Source organism: Amphiprion ocellaris, chromosome 6 (genome assembly GCF_022539595.1).
Source record: "Amphiprion ocellaris isolate individual 3 ecotype Okinawa chromosome 6, ASM2253959v1, whole genome shotgun sequence".
Taxonomy (NCBI): domain Eukaryota; kingdom Metazoa; phylum Chordata; class Actinopteri; family Pomacentridae; genus Amphiprion; species Amphiprion ocellaris.
The window spans coordinates 27644316-27658227 of NC_072771.1; the positions used below are offsets into that span (position 1 = coordinate 27644316).

A 13912-nucleotide genomic window follows, 5' to 3' on the forward strand; every position below is an offset into this window, starting at 1 on the left:
CTATTTTAGCTGCATGGTGTTTGTCTTAAAACCTTATATTAACAATACTTATGTTGCTTAGGACATATGAATAACAGTAACACAGTGCCAAAAAATAAACATATGAATGGAGATGAGTGGTTTCCGATATATAGTGTAAGTAAACATGCGTACACTGTATGTATCTTACGTAGTTTGTTTTTCCATTCCATAGGTCTAACCTATCAACATCCTTGATTTACTTTCTCTAAGAGTACAGTATTGACTGCACAGAAACACATGTACATGAGCTAACGCTTACTTACAAAATAATCCAAAGAACCAATCATAAATTCATGGCACATTCTGTACAAGGGTTAACATAAATAAGCAGATACTAATGCTGACTTATATTCTTGTTTTAGCAAAAATTACTTTCTGTGCTTTTCAGAATTTAATTCCCACCATGGACCACTTTGCACAAATAATCAAATGGAAGTTTGATAAGCAGGATTCATCTGTGTTTGACTTTGGATTTGGTAGTGATACATGTGAAGATAGAAGCAAACCTAACAGCTGCTCTAAATTAAGTTATTTGTCACATTCCAGACATTAATCACACAGCTGTTGGACACTTTGTGAGAACAGACTCTGATCCAAAGGAATCTACGGAACAGTAGCCTTTAATTTAGCTGCAAAACATGAGCAACATTCTATGTAATATAAAATCTGACAATCAAAATATGTGTTTTTATTTATAATAAAATAATTTAAATGATCCTTTTCATGCAAGAATTACAAAAAATGACTGACAGAGAACACAAAGAAAGAAACAGCAAGAAAATGCTTCAAAGTTAGATTTGAGGAAAAACAAACTAGGAACCTTGTTTAAGGATGGCAATGTATCTGAACTCTGAATCTCAGTGTTCAAGTTTGATCACAATAGGGGAATGAAACAATATTATATTTTAAAACTTGAAGAAGTCATTCACTGGATGTCTTGTGATGTCAAAGAAATATAAAGATTTAAAAATTACAGTTTTGCCCCTGAAATGTGAAGGAGTTATAGAATAAAATCATGTGAATCAAGTAGCTGCTTCACAATTGTAAGTTGTTTAATGAGCTGCAGTATATGGCGTATGTTTATCTGCACTTCATCTGTGGGAGAACTGTGTCAGCTGAGGTGAAGAAAACATGAGCAGTCCACAAAGATAGCAGTGTAGGTAACAGATAGTAAACATGTGGTAAAATTAGTTGTAGCAGTTCTAAAATCTGTAGTGGCAGCAGTAGTAATAAAAATAAACACAATTTTTAGTGGTAGTGATCACAGTGATACCAGTGTCCACAGTTATAGTCGCAATAATACAACATGTAGCCGCTAAAATAGAAATATACAAATACAATCATGAGCCTGATAAACCCCTGGCTCACTTTGCGCATGCGCAACGCGCCATTGAAGGAACTGGTGTGAGAAGTGAGTGAAGTGAGTCGGGAGTTGACACGAAATCTAAGAATTGACTCCGACTTGATTCGTGCTCTAGTTTAGAGAATGTAAAGCTACAGCTTGCGGGATTTACGTTTTTCCTTGTGTTTCTGTGAACAATTGGTGGAACTTTAAAGGATATTCCAGGAGGTACTCAGGGTCTGCACAGCCCCACCGCTGGCCCCGTCGGCACGGCAACTCGGGACGGACACAAGCTGGGTCCGCCTGCTAGCCGCTACACCAGCTAACTCCAGGTAGCGTCAAGTCCAGCCCAATAAATGAATGTCTTTAAACTACATGTTGATCTCGTACGTGCTTATGTTTTTAACAGTTGCATAGAACAATTTAGTTGCTAGCTATCGAGCAAAGTGGTCAACGTATTCTTGAGCTACGGAGCTGGCCATAATAAACAAACAGGTCTGCTAAGCTCACAGTAGCATGCTACGTTAGCAGGTCCGCTATCAACAATCATCGGAGCTAGCTGATGCTTCAGTAGCGGGCAGCTAACAAACCACACGTGAAGCTACTTTAATCCAGCGAAGACATTTCCGATGTGGCTCTTCAAAATAAAATACATCAGCGACGGACCAGTGTGCTTAATACGTGTTCAGATATAAATAGTAGAATCTGCATTTATAAATATTTCATTAAATGTGCACAGGGCTTCTGCAGGGCATTAAAAAATCATTAGATTTAAATCTCAGTGGCATTAAAAATTCTTTGTGCAGTTTTCAAAAAAAAATATTTGATAAGAATAATATAATAATAAAGAATTATAGACTGCGATTCGCCAGATATGTGCATCTGTGTAAATATGCCGAAGCATTGCGATAATTGTTCCAGCCGGTCGGGTTCCGGCAGGCTGGACCAGGTGGAGGAGAGCTGGGAATTGGAAATTCGAGCGAAAATGGCAAGAAAACGTGGAATTCAGAGAATGACTACAGCCCATGGGTGGTCAGGAGTGGTTTCCGGATTCAGAAATAGTGAAATGTAGGGACGGTTTTCATATCATCATCTTTTACAAAAAAAACAAACCTGTGTAATTATTGAGTTCACGGTCATGGCATTAAAATTTTTACAGTATAGCATCAAAACGTCATTAAAAAGCATTAAATCTGACTGGCTGATTTCTGCAGAAACCCTGGTGCATTAGAGATTGTCACACAGGTGTCTTTTCTGAAAACACTGACAGCCTACAGTAAGTTTTACATTGCATATGTGTTACTATAAACTTTTGTAATGTGTCAAGCTTTTTTATATTCGACAGAGGCCATAGAATTTTGTGGTAACGCTATACACTGAATCTCTTAAATATTAATTTGTTAGTATTGGATATTAAGCAGCATTGGAGTCTCTTATTTCGAGTTCGCATTGTGTAGAAGGTTTCACTCTTACTTTGAAGCCAAGTCCGCCCGTTCGCAGTAACTTCTTGTAGCTTTCCGGGACAAACGGCAGCCAGACTGGCGCCGCTAGTTAGCTACAAAGCAAGCGAGCATAACAACGCCAACATCACTTTTGTCCCAGAAAGAAACAGCTCTGGGTTGTATAAACTCAGTTGCGAATGTACAAACTGCTGTTTCGTCTTGTCAGTGTGTTGTTGTTGAGCTAACGTTATCATTGTGCAGCTAACAACTTCGGTGTACCACTACAGTTTGTGGGTCATGCCTTGGTGCCAGCCACTCAGTCAAAACAGAAACGTTGGTGGGTTTTTGCTGGAAAGCTCATCTGTTATTCGGATTTACTCGACATACAGCGCCAAGATAACATGGCAGTAACCGTCAGCTACTCAAAAGGAAATGCTGTGAAGTCTTAGGTCTTTTATTTTATTCATATTCGTTGCACTGGACTGAGTATTATTAAATCCTCTCCGTATAATTTAATATAACACAGCAACTCCACAAACGACATGCCACAAAGTCACAATAAAAGTTAATCAAAACCTTACTAAAGCAGTTTAATTCATAACTTGCACGTTTTGCTCTCCTTTCAGATCTTGTTGTCTTCCCTCCTTTTTTAAAATCACAACTCTGCTACAAGTACAGCCGAGTAGTTTTATCAGTCGATCCTGTGAAGATTGTCTCTGTCCCGGCTTCCTGACGATGGTGTGAAACGGTGTCGGCAACGAATATATTCTCTGAAAGTGCTGCAGACACCCAGGTCAAGATGTCCATCACCAGCACACCTACCAGCAACGATGCCTGCCTGAGCATTGTGCACAGCCTGATGTGCCACAGGCAGGGTGGTGAGAGCGAGACGTTTGCCAAGCGGGCCATTGAGAGCCTGGTGAAAAAGCTGAAAGAGAAAAAAGACGAGCTCGACTCCCTCATCACAGCTATCACCACCAACGGGGCCCATCCCAGCAAGTGTGTGACCATCCAGAGGACGCTTGATGGTCGATTGCAGGTAGGACAATAGAACTATAAATGTACATCAAATTGAATAGTGTTGAGTTTTTTGACCGGCTTAGGTAAATTATACATCTGCGTAATGTTTGTTTTTTTTTCAGCAATAAGCTATCCTGAGATCAGATTTAATTGCTCAGTTGAGTTACATTATACCTGCAGCTAATGCCTTTTTAAAAAAAAAAAAAGTAAATTAAACTGGCTATTTTTGTAATAAATCTTCAGTAGATTGTGGGAAAAACAATTCCATAGTCCAATAGGATTTACTACATTTTTTGGAAAACCGTAAAATATTCAGTTTCCTATCATATGGCAAAGATAAGCATTAAATCCTCTCACCTGAGCAGCTGGAATTGTGAAACATCTGGCTTTTTGATTGTGTAATGAGCAAAACAAATAATTATGCATAATTTTGTGGTAGTTCAACTTAATGTATGATCTCAATATTAACAATATCCGACATTTGAGATGAGACACCCGCCAATATAAATGCTGCCAGTTCCGATTACAAAATACGATTAATGTAGCAGCACAATTAACATGATTAACTCTTGGAAAATGATCATATATTAGAAAAGGTAGGGACATTTAGGAAGTGTTTTTGAATTAGACCAGAGTAATGCAAGTCTCTTGATCAGTGTGTGTTTGTCCACAACAGTGGAAACGAGCTGCAATCTCTGGCTTCAAATAATTGATTTAACGCTGTTTGTGACCTCAGCTATAAGGACAGTGAGCCTACAAATGAATTAACTCTGTGTTCCTCTCTTGTGTCCCCTTCTGTGTTGTTGTTTCCAGGTGGCAGGACGTAAAGGGTTCCCTCATGTAATCTACGCCCGTCTGTGGCGATGGCCCGACCTGCATAAGAATGAACTGAAGCATGTGAAATACTGCCAGTTTGCCTTTGACCTCAAGTGTGACAGTGTATGTGTCAACCCTTATCACTACGAGAGAGTGGTGTCTCCAGGCATTGGTGAGTAACTGAACCCACTAAAATAAGCCCGAACTACGAAATACCAAAATATCTGTTTCACTTCTGTGTTTCTTCCAGTGTACTGAAGTAAAATGAAACCAAAAGCTGCCTTGAAAGAAGAAAAATAATGTAATTTTGTGTAGCAATTTACCAGCATCACAGATTATAATTTAAGGACTATAACATGGAAAGATACTGGAAAGTAATTTGACTTGTGTGTGTAACTTGAACTTCACATAGCTATCCTTGAAATAAATGTGACATTGCATTGTGCACATACCTGTTCAATTCTTCTTGATATAGATGCCATTTGTTTTAGTCAAACTTGTCAAACCCACAGTCGTCAAAGCTATGAATGCAGATAAGCAGTTGGCACTGTCAGCAACTTGTTCCATCCTCTTCATCCTTTTTCTTGTTTCACAGACTTATCAGGACTGACCCTGACCAGCTCTGGACCCAGCTCGGCCCTGATGGTTAAGGATGAGTATGATTTTGACGGACAGCAGACCCTGCCCACTATTGAGGGAGGCCACACCCTTCAGACCATCCAGCACCCCCCATCCAGCAGCCGCCCGACCCCGCCTGAATCATTTGCAGCTCCAAACCTGCTCCCACCCACTGAGGCCTCCACCTCTGCCTCAACGTCGTCCTTCCCTGCTATTGCTGCTGGATCAGGCAGTAAGATGTAGTTGTGAAATCTTCCTGTGTGTTTATGTGCTTGTCAGTCTGTTTGTCCCCGTGTTTGGCTGTGTTTTTACATGCAGTGTTTTTCTGCGATTAAAACTGTTTTGGACATATTTTCTTCCACACTTCAGCTCTGTGAAATGTCACTGGGACTATTTGTGAAGTCGGCAATAGTTTGTACTCTTTGTTAGTCCGTCGGTGAATCTCTAACTGCTGTTTTTCCTTAGGTGCCAGCTCCACCTGGTCCAGAAACAGCAGCTTCACCCCCAACATACCCCACCACACCAACGGTCATCTACAGCACCACCCTCCTATGCCACATCCGGCACACTACTGTAAGTACTGTTAATGCAACTCTAATCTCAACCTCTGAACCCTCTGGGTGTTATTTGGTCCAGTCGCATTTTTACTCACCCTTTGGCGAATTTTTCACTGCAATATAATGTCTTGCACCTCTGTGAAAATAAGAAATAAAGTTTTAACACCATGAATCATAAAAAGGGATGAAATGAAAGTTGGATTATTTGACTATATACTTTACAGAAATCACTAACATAACTTTGTCTTTCTCTCAGGGCCTGTGCATAATGAACTAGCCTTTCAGCCTCCTATATCCAATCATCCAGGTCAGTACATGCAACCCACCAGTACATAAAGCCTAGACAAGATTTCCAGGTCTGATGTATTTAGAAAGCTTTAGAATGCATTTTATGGCAGTCAATACATAAAAAAGTTAGTATTTAATGTCCCAGAGGGACATTTGTTTTTATATGTAAGTCTACAAACATACAGATGATGAAAATCCCCCAACTTTCAACATATGTCTTGTCAAATCTTTTCACATGCTGTTCTAATGTACACATGCTGGCCTACTTCAAAATTATACTAGATATAAAGGCATAAACAGAAATTCACAAATTTATGTTACAGCATGCACTGCTGAAACAGTTAATTGAAATACTGTTGGGTTTAGCATTTTAGTTGCAATCATCAAGATTTAAGTTGAGAGAAAAAAAGATTCTGAAGTTCAGTTGTGCAATGACTGTTTTTTTTTTGGTCAAATATTAAATGAAAATGACTTGCATTCATCACACTTTAGTAAAAGTGAAATAACGCTTGGTCTTCTTACTTGCTTTTCTATAATGTGATTTTTAAAAGTCGTTAAAGTTCAGTATAACTTTGACTAGGAGCTAAGGGTGGCACTGCTGTCTCTCCATTTATGACTCAGTAGCAGTGACCTCTTCTTCCCTTTGTTTCAGCTCCTGACTACTGGTGTTCCATTGCCTATTTTGAGATGGATGTTCAAGTTGGGGAGACATTTAAAGTGCCCTCTTCTTGCCCCATTGTGACGGTGGATGGCTACGTTGACCCCTCAGGAGGAGACAGGTTCTGCTTGGGCCAACTCAGTAATGTACATCGCACTGAGGCTATCGAAAGAGCAAGGTAGGTGACCCAATTACCCACAAAAAGAGTAAATTGAGATTTAGAATTATCAGATTGTAAATGATCTTCTGCCAGCATACCTTGTATAATAAAACCTTGTATAATAACACTTTCTAGGTTTATAGTCAAATCTGAGTAATATCATTTGACTGTTAATATTCACATCACCTATTTTAGTGAAACATTTGAAACTGGACAGCTGAACCACAATGTTGGTCCACTAACTTATCAGTAAAAAGCTCAGAAGCATCAGTTCTTTTTTGCACTCTGTTCTATTTATTCCCTTTTGTTTATTTAATAATACCTCTATGCTTTGTTTGTTTGTTTGTTTTTACTTACCCATATTAAGAACAGGGACAATGTAGACAAAGAATGTAGGTAAATGTGACATGAGACACAATATTTGGCATATTTTGCCAGTCTGTCAACTTGTGGTATTTTCTGCAAATATGACAACTGTGGCTCTATGGGCCGTGCTATTTTTACCCTCTGCACCGCTTTTGTAGAGATTTGGAAAACCGAGAACTCACACATAAAAGGTATAGCAGCACCAGCCTCCTACAGCTTTCCAAATAAACACAGCTTTTACACGAATCATTTCAAACGCACGTCTCTCAGTCTGACCCAAAGTAAACACATAAAGTTGCCTCCTGAAACAGCTGTTCTGGCTCATTGCATATGGATTCACATCTATGATGGCCGTTCCAGACAGGTACTTTCTGTGTTTGCTTTTGCTCAGACTCGGAGACAAGCATTTAATATACATATAAAAATGAAATCCTTGTTTCTCTAAATCTCCAGAGCAGAGGTGGCAAGTGTAACTTCGACATGACTTATGCAGCTACAATACGCACATTAATGACAAACATGCCAGGTTGAAATGAACTAGACATCCTATAAAGATAAACACAGTGTGTTTGGGTGAGAATCACTGACTGTTTAAACTAAAAGCTCCATATGTTATCACTCATAGACTTTATATGTTGTCTTTATTCCTTGTGTTGTTTTTGCTCAGGCTTCACATCGGTAAAGGGGTCCAGCTGGAGTGTAAAGGTGAAGGAGACGTGTGGGTGCGATGCCTCAGCGACCACGCAGTGTTTGTTCAGAGTTACTACTTGGACAGAGAGGCGGGTCGAGCACCCGGAGACGCTGTTCACAAAATCTACCCCAGCGCTTACATCAAGGTAAGAACACAGGCTTCACTCCACAGTAATATCCACTGTATAATGAAGTCATTAAACCATAAAAGGACATCACTCAAGGTTGATATTCCAAAAATGTTTTTTGTTTCCTGGGAAACTGATGAGCACAATCTGCAGACACCTCCTCTCTGTGCCATTTACTCAGGCATTCTGCCACATGCTTGTGTAATTCTTTTGTACAGTAGTTGTGTTTATTTCACACCAAAAAATGTCTCTCACTCTGCTGCAGTTTCCGGTCTTTTGCATTCATGTCTCCTGTGCAGGAGAGAAGTAAATGTGTGCAGTATTCAAAGTCTCCTCTGTCCTTCTAGGTGTTTGACCTTCGTCAGTGCCACAGGCAAATGCAGCAGCAGGCGGCTACAGCTCAAGCAGCAGCAGCAGCACAAGCAGCAGCTGTGGCCGGAAACATACCAGGACCCGGATCAGTAGGAGGGATAGCTCCAGCTATTAGTACGATACACCAACTGCAAATACACATACACATTCACACATAAAGCAGTTGTTCCAGCTGATTATTCCGTTTCCACAATAAAAGATTATATTGATCGCTGTTGAATATTAGAGATTTGTTGGCTTCAAAAAATGAAGCTGTCAGTTTGGTGTTTTCATACCTTTTTAATTTCATACAGAGTGTATTTTTATTTGGGATAAGTGTTAAATAATTGAGCTGCAATTATTTTCATTTTTGATTCGTCTTCCAGTAACGTTCATGATTAGTCTCCCAGCTTTACATATTCATATATCTGTTTTTTTTTCTGACCTACTAACCAAAACCCAAAAATATTTGAGTACTCAAAGTCTCTGAAAACCAGTAAATGTTCACATTCGAGAAGCTGGAACCAACAGATATTGACCAACAGTGTAGTTAAACTTTTAATTAATGATCAAAAAATGTTGCATATGTAAAGCATGTTTTGTGTTGTTTGTCAAACGTGCAGCATCGAAATGACCCGTTCATAACTCTTTCCCTCCTCCCATCCTCTCAGGTCTGTCAGCAGCAGCTGGTATCGGAGTAGATGACCTTCGAAGGCTGTGTATTCTCAGGATGAGTTTTGTTAAGGGCTGGGGGCCAGACTACCCCCGCCAGAGCATCAAGGAGACCCCATGCTGGATTGAGATCCACCTGCACAGAGCTCTACAGTTACTGGATGAGGTTCTGCACACTATGCCTATAGCAGACCCACAACCTCTGGACTGAGACCTGCATAACTTTGCAGAATACAGAGGCAATGGAAAGTCTTCCTCAGAGAACTGTTTTGAGTGGAGAGGACAGTAAAACTTTAACTGTCCCACGTGAAAAATACTTTCAGGTGTGTTTAGGGCACCTTTGTGCACTGTGGCCCCAACTTTTGCTTATGAGACTAAAATGAGCCAAAGCCATATGTCAAAGATATGTTTATGTATATTTTTGGTAGATGGCTTTGATTTGTGATGACTGGAATGGTCAACGGGACAACTAGAAAAAAACATCACAGATAATTACAGTTATAAAGCATTGCAACGTGAACATAGATGACCTGCAGATCACATTAAACTGGAATGTAATCCGACACAGCCACCAACTACTGACAGGCATTAAGCTCACTGAACAATAGAAGAACATCTATGTGCTGTACCGCAAGTCTCATATCTAGTTTCTAGGTGCCAGAGTACTGCTGCTTTTCCCTTGTGTCAGTTTTCATCCAGGCTGTTGCAGACTGCTTTACACCTGGAATCACAAACACGTTCAGTCAGCTCTTGGGCTGAATAGAAAAGCAGCAGCACTCTGAACCTTGATGATCGCTTCCCAACTTTGGTGCTTATCGCTGCCTCTCAGCCACTGGACGAGGTTGGGGACCACCCAGTTGGATCAGGTCATACTAGACATTCTTAACCAACCACAAATGTCACAGAGAATGAAATGACATGCAACATGCCCAAAGCCGACTCCCATCCTCTGAACAGAAACATGTCTCGGGATTTTCTAGGTCAGGTATTGTCAGACTGCGGGTTTGTACTTAAAAAAGATAGTTGCAGGTTTGTGCCTGGTAGGTGTCCAATGACAAATCTTTCCTGTTCTGCGTCTCTGAGATGTGGAGCAAAGAGCAAAACACCTGTTTGAACAATAATGTACTGATCACCACATCATAGCCTTACATGCTGTTTTTGGAGGGGTTATAACTTATAAAGTTCAATTTTTCATTGGTGAAACAATATATGTCACTCACAAAAAGTTCCAACCAGATGCTCATTTAAGTGATCATCATTAGTCACGTTCCACCTCGGTCCCCTCCCGTCTGTTTCAGGTATGGTTACTGTGTTAGAAAACACCCTCCTTTATGCTGCCACTATAAATGAATCTCATACGCCTTCTTTCAACGTCTTACCTTTTTTCACTTTTACGCTCAGAGCAAGAAAAGAAGAGAGCTTGTATGCTTTTGGTTCAATATGATTGAAGTAAGAAAGCAGAGAAGAGGCAGACAGTTGATTTTTGATGTCTAAGATTTAATCACAGTACAAAGAACAGGGTCTATCAGCGTTTTGGCAAACCAAAGTACTAATAGCTCAGAAATGTACTATAAATGAGTCTAGTATGATCACGAGAGCGAGAAGTCCAGCCAGCTGCTGGACTTTTCTCTAATTGAATTTTAAAGGCAATTATGCTTATTTGTATTCTTTTCAGTTTTACTGACTTTTATCTCCAAGTATACCAGGCACTAGTTGAGAATCGTTGTACTTCAATACCTTATGACTTGCAGCCTGCCTATATACTACTTGATCCAGGTCTCTTGTGTATAGTTTACTGACAGAGAGAAGAGAATTTAAGACGGTTCCCAGCAATATTGATATATTTTCTTGGTTTTATTTTTGTTACTTTTATTAAGTGATTTGTATGTTTTTAGCACTTTACTTTTTTTCTTGATTTAATTCAGTAGCCATTTTTTGAGGTGATTGTCTTGTGATATTAATAAGGGAGTGATTAGGCTGGTTTATAGTTAAAGTAGGATAGCAAAGGCAACATTGCGATGCATTTGTATTAAAAACGTGTAACACTAAGACACCTTTTTAAAACCTATTTTTGCCCTTTCACCTTACCGGCATTTACACACCTCGTAGGGTTTCTTTTGGCAGTCGTTTTCTTCTGATTTGCAGTTTTTTTTTCTTTTTAATCCATGTAAATAACTTTGTTTTTGAAATGCATGTCAATGTTTGCATGAATTTTAATGTCAAAGAGACTCCTAAATCCCCACCCCCTTTAACGTGGAGGACTTCACTTGCCCTACATTACACAGGGAAAATATCTGAAGAGAATAGAAACCAGCACCTGCTGTATGCTGGTGTTTGTGTTGCTAGTATACTGGTGTTTGTGTTGCGAGTTTATGAGAACAGCATTAAAGGCACATAGAGGGAATGTACGTACATAAACATAACTGATGTAAATGATCCAATTATATTAACTCAACATTTTAGCAGCAACGCTCCTACAGAAAGCAACTTACCTTCCAAGGTGTTATTTGAGTTTAACAACTGCTTCAGTTATTTTTGTGTAGTCTCTCTTTGAAAGTAAAGTAAGTACAAGCATGGCCTTTACTCCTCGGCAGGCATTGAAACGGGAGGACAATTTTGAAAAAGAGAAACAATTTGATTCAAACACAAGTCTCTTCCTCTCTTCTGCATGTGATATGTTTTGTTACACTGTTTTTAAAGACATTTGTTGTAGGTTATTTACACATTTTGAAAAGTAATAGAAATTTCAGCTACTCTCGTCAAGCTGAGACTCACAACCATTAGATTATGTTAGTTTTTTCCACTGTTCATTCACTATTCAGCATGTTCTCTCTGATCCTTTGTTAACATAGCTATATGAGAAGGACTTTTTTCCACAATGACTTTGAGTATGTCATTTGTTATGGTTTTCATCAAAATTCAGGGCCTTTGTCACGAGGCTTTTTGCTGTCCAACAAATTAGGCAAAACTATAAGCAGTTGGTTGCTCTTATTCTGGTCACATCTTTGATTTGCTCTTTATAATTTGAAAAATATTCTTTAAAAACAGTCAGATTTTTGGATTTATTTACATAATTATGTAGGAAACGGGATATTTTATAATGACCTGTTAGGGAGAGAATTTATGCTGAATTCTGTCTGGAGAAAAAAGTCTGTTATATTCTATTGTGCTTTAAGGTGGACAGATGTTTTTATATTGCTTGCAGTTATTATAGGAGCCAAAAGACAGCTCAGATGAGTTGATGTTGACTACTATGAAAGATTGCAGATATAAATTTTACCTGTTTCTTATGTGAGAGTCTATAATTAAACATGGCCTGATATTCTCTAAATGGTGCCTGTTTGTTTTCTCAAAATTGATTTTTGACTGTAAAGGTCTCGATCAGGGGTAGTCAACACGGTGCCCGCGGGCGCCTGGTTGCCCGCAGAGACCATGTGAGTTGCCCGCAACACGTGTTCTAAAAATAACACTAGTCACCATGAAATTCCTTATAAAAAATTATAGTTACTGTTCTTTTTAAATCAAAAATACCTACATTAATGCAGATTTCAAATTACAATATTTATGCTAATTTAAAAAAAACAAACATGTCTTCTGTGTAAATGAACTTTGACCTTGTCTGAGTCAAAGTTCACTGCGCATGTCAAACCACCACGTCACTCTGCTGAAGCGTCCGGGCGCAGACACTTTGGGAAGTTAGATGTGGTTTTTACCCCCAAAACATGACAGAGAAGTGAAAGAGAAAACACTATTTTCACGACGACTGGGAGGAAGAGTTCTTTTTCACGACAGTGAAAGATAAATGTATGTGTCCTATTTGCGGGGCGACTATTGCGTCGGCAAAGCGGCACAATGTGGAGAGACGCTACTTTAGCTTCCATGCTAACTAGCCACCTGCTAGTGCACATAGACTGTATGCGCACTACGGACAGAAAAAGCCCGGGACTTAAAGGCAGCTTTGACATCTGCTACGCGACGAAAAGTTTCTTCGTGGAGAAAAATGTACCATTAGAAAAGCTTCTTTCAGTGACGACAGACAGGGCTCCCTCCATGACGGGTCGCCATGCAGGCTTCATTGTACGATGCAGAGGTGATCCAGACTTCCCAACATTCCTACATTACCACTGCATCATTCACCAGCAGGACATATGTATGTACAAAAGTGGTCGGATTTGATCATGTGATGACTCCTGTCGTGAAGATCATAAATGGCTCCAAAGCCAAACAACCAGGACATTGAAGGTGCTGCTGGAAGAGCTGTCAGCTAAACATGGTGACCTGTTACTACACACAGAAACCCCATGGATCAGCAGGGGACCAGTTTTGCAGCGTTTTTTGCCACTGTTGGCCGAAATCAAAGAGTTCATGCAATCCAAAGGGGAAGACACCTTGCTGCTTGAGGACACTGAGTGGATTTTTGACGTTGCATTTTTAACGGACATCACTGGGAAACTGAACCATCTGAACTGTGAGCTGCAAGGTAAAGGTAAGACATGATAAGCTCTGCAATGCCAGGCTTCCCACTAACACACATTTACAGACAAAGAAAGAGGTAACATGTTGTCATTCAAAACACTGTGCCATTACACAAAAATGTGAAAAATAATTAGTTGAAAACATGTAATGATTTGTTGTTATGATTTGTTAAAAATGTTGCAGTGCTGCTGAAAAATGCTGGTGATTAGTACTAATGTGATAGGATTCATTTCAAAATGTGAAAGAGTAGATTTTTTTTCTTACATAACGGATAATTTGTACAAACATGGGACAGAGTTCATGAATT

The 13912-nt window shown here is 39.5% G+C and overlaps 1 protein-coding gene across 1 annotated transcript; it reads left to right on the top strand.

Moving 5' to 3' along the window:
* The first annotated feature begins 1403 nt into the window (after positions 1-1403).
* Positions 1404-12460, top strand: LOC111577007 (mothers against decapentaplegic homolog 4). Its single transcript, XM_023283060.3, has 10 exons — positions 1404-1695; positions 3432-3844; positions 4639-4813; positions 5237-5491; positions 5725-5832; positions 6073-6123; positions 6757-6940; positions 7956-8124; positions 8454-8592; positions 9129-12460. Exons 2-10 carry the CDS (start codon positions 3605-3607, stop codon positions 9338-9340), a joined length of 1533 nt encoding a protein of 510 aa, XP_023138828.1. The 5' UTR covers positions 1404-1695; positions 3432-3604; the 3' UTR covers positions 9341-12460.
* Positions 12461-13912: the final 1452 nt, after the last annotated feature.

Coding starts and splice junctions, on each gene's coding strand:
- LOC111577007 (XM_023283060.3), top strand. CDS start 3,605: ATGTCCATCACCAGCACACCTACCAGCAACGATGCCTGCCTGAGCATT. Junction 3,845..4,638: donor CGCTTGATGGTCGATTGCAG/GTAGGACAATAG, acceptor TGTTGTTTCCAG/GTGGCAGGACGTAAAGGGTT. Junction 5,492..5,724: donor TATTGCTGCTGGATCAGGCA/GTAAGATGTAGT, acceptor GTTTTTCCTTAG/GTGCCAGCTCCACCTGGTCC.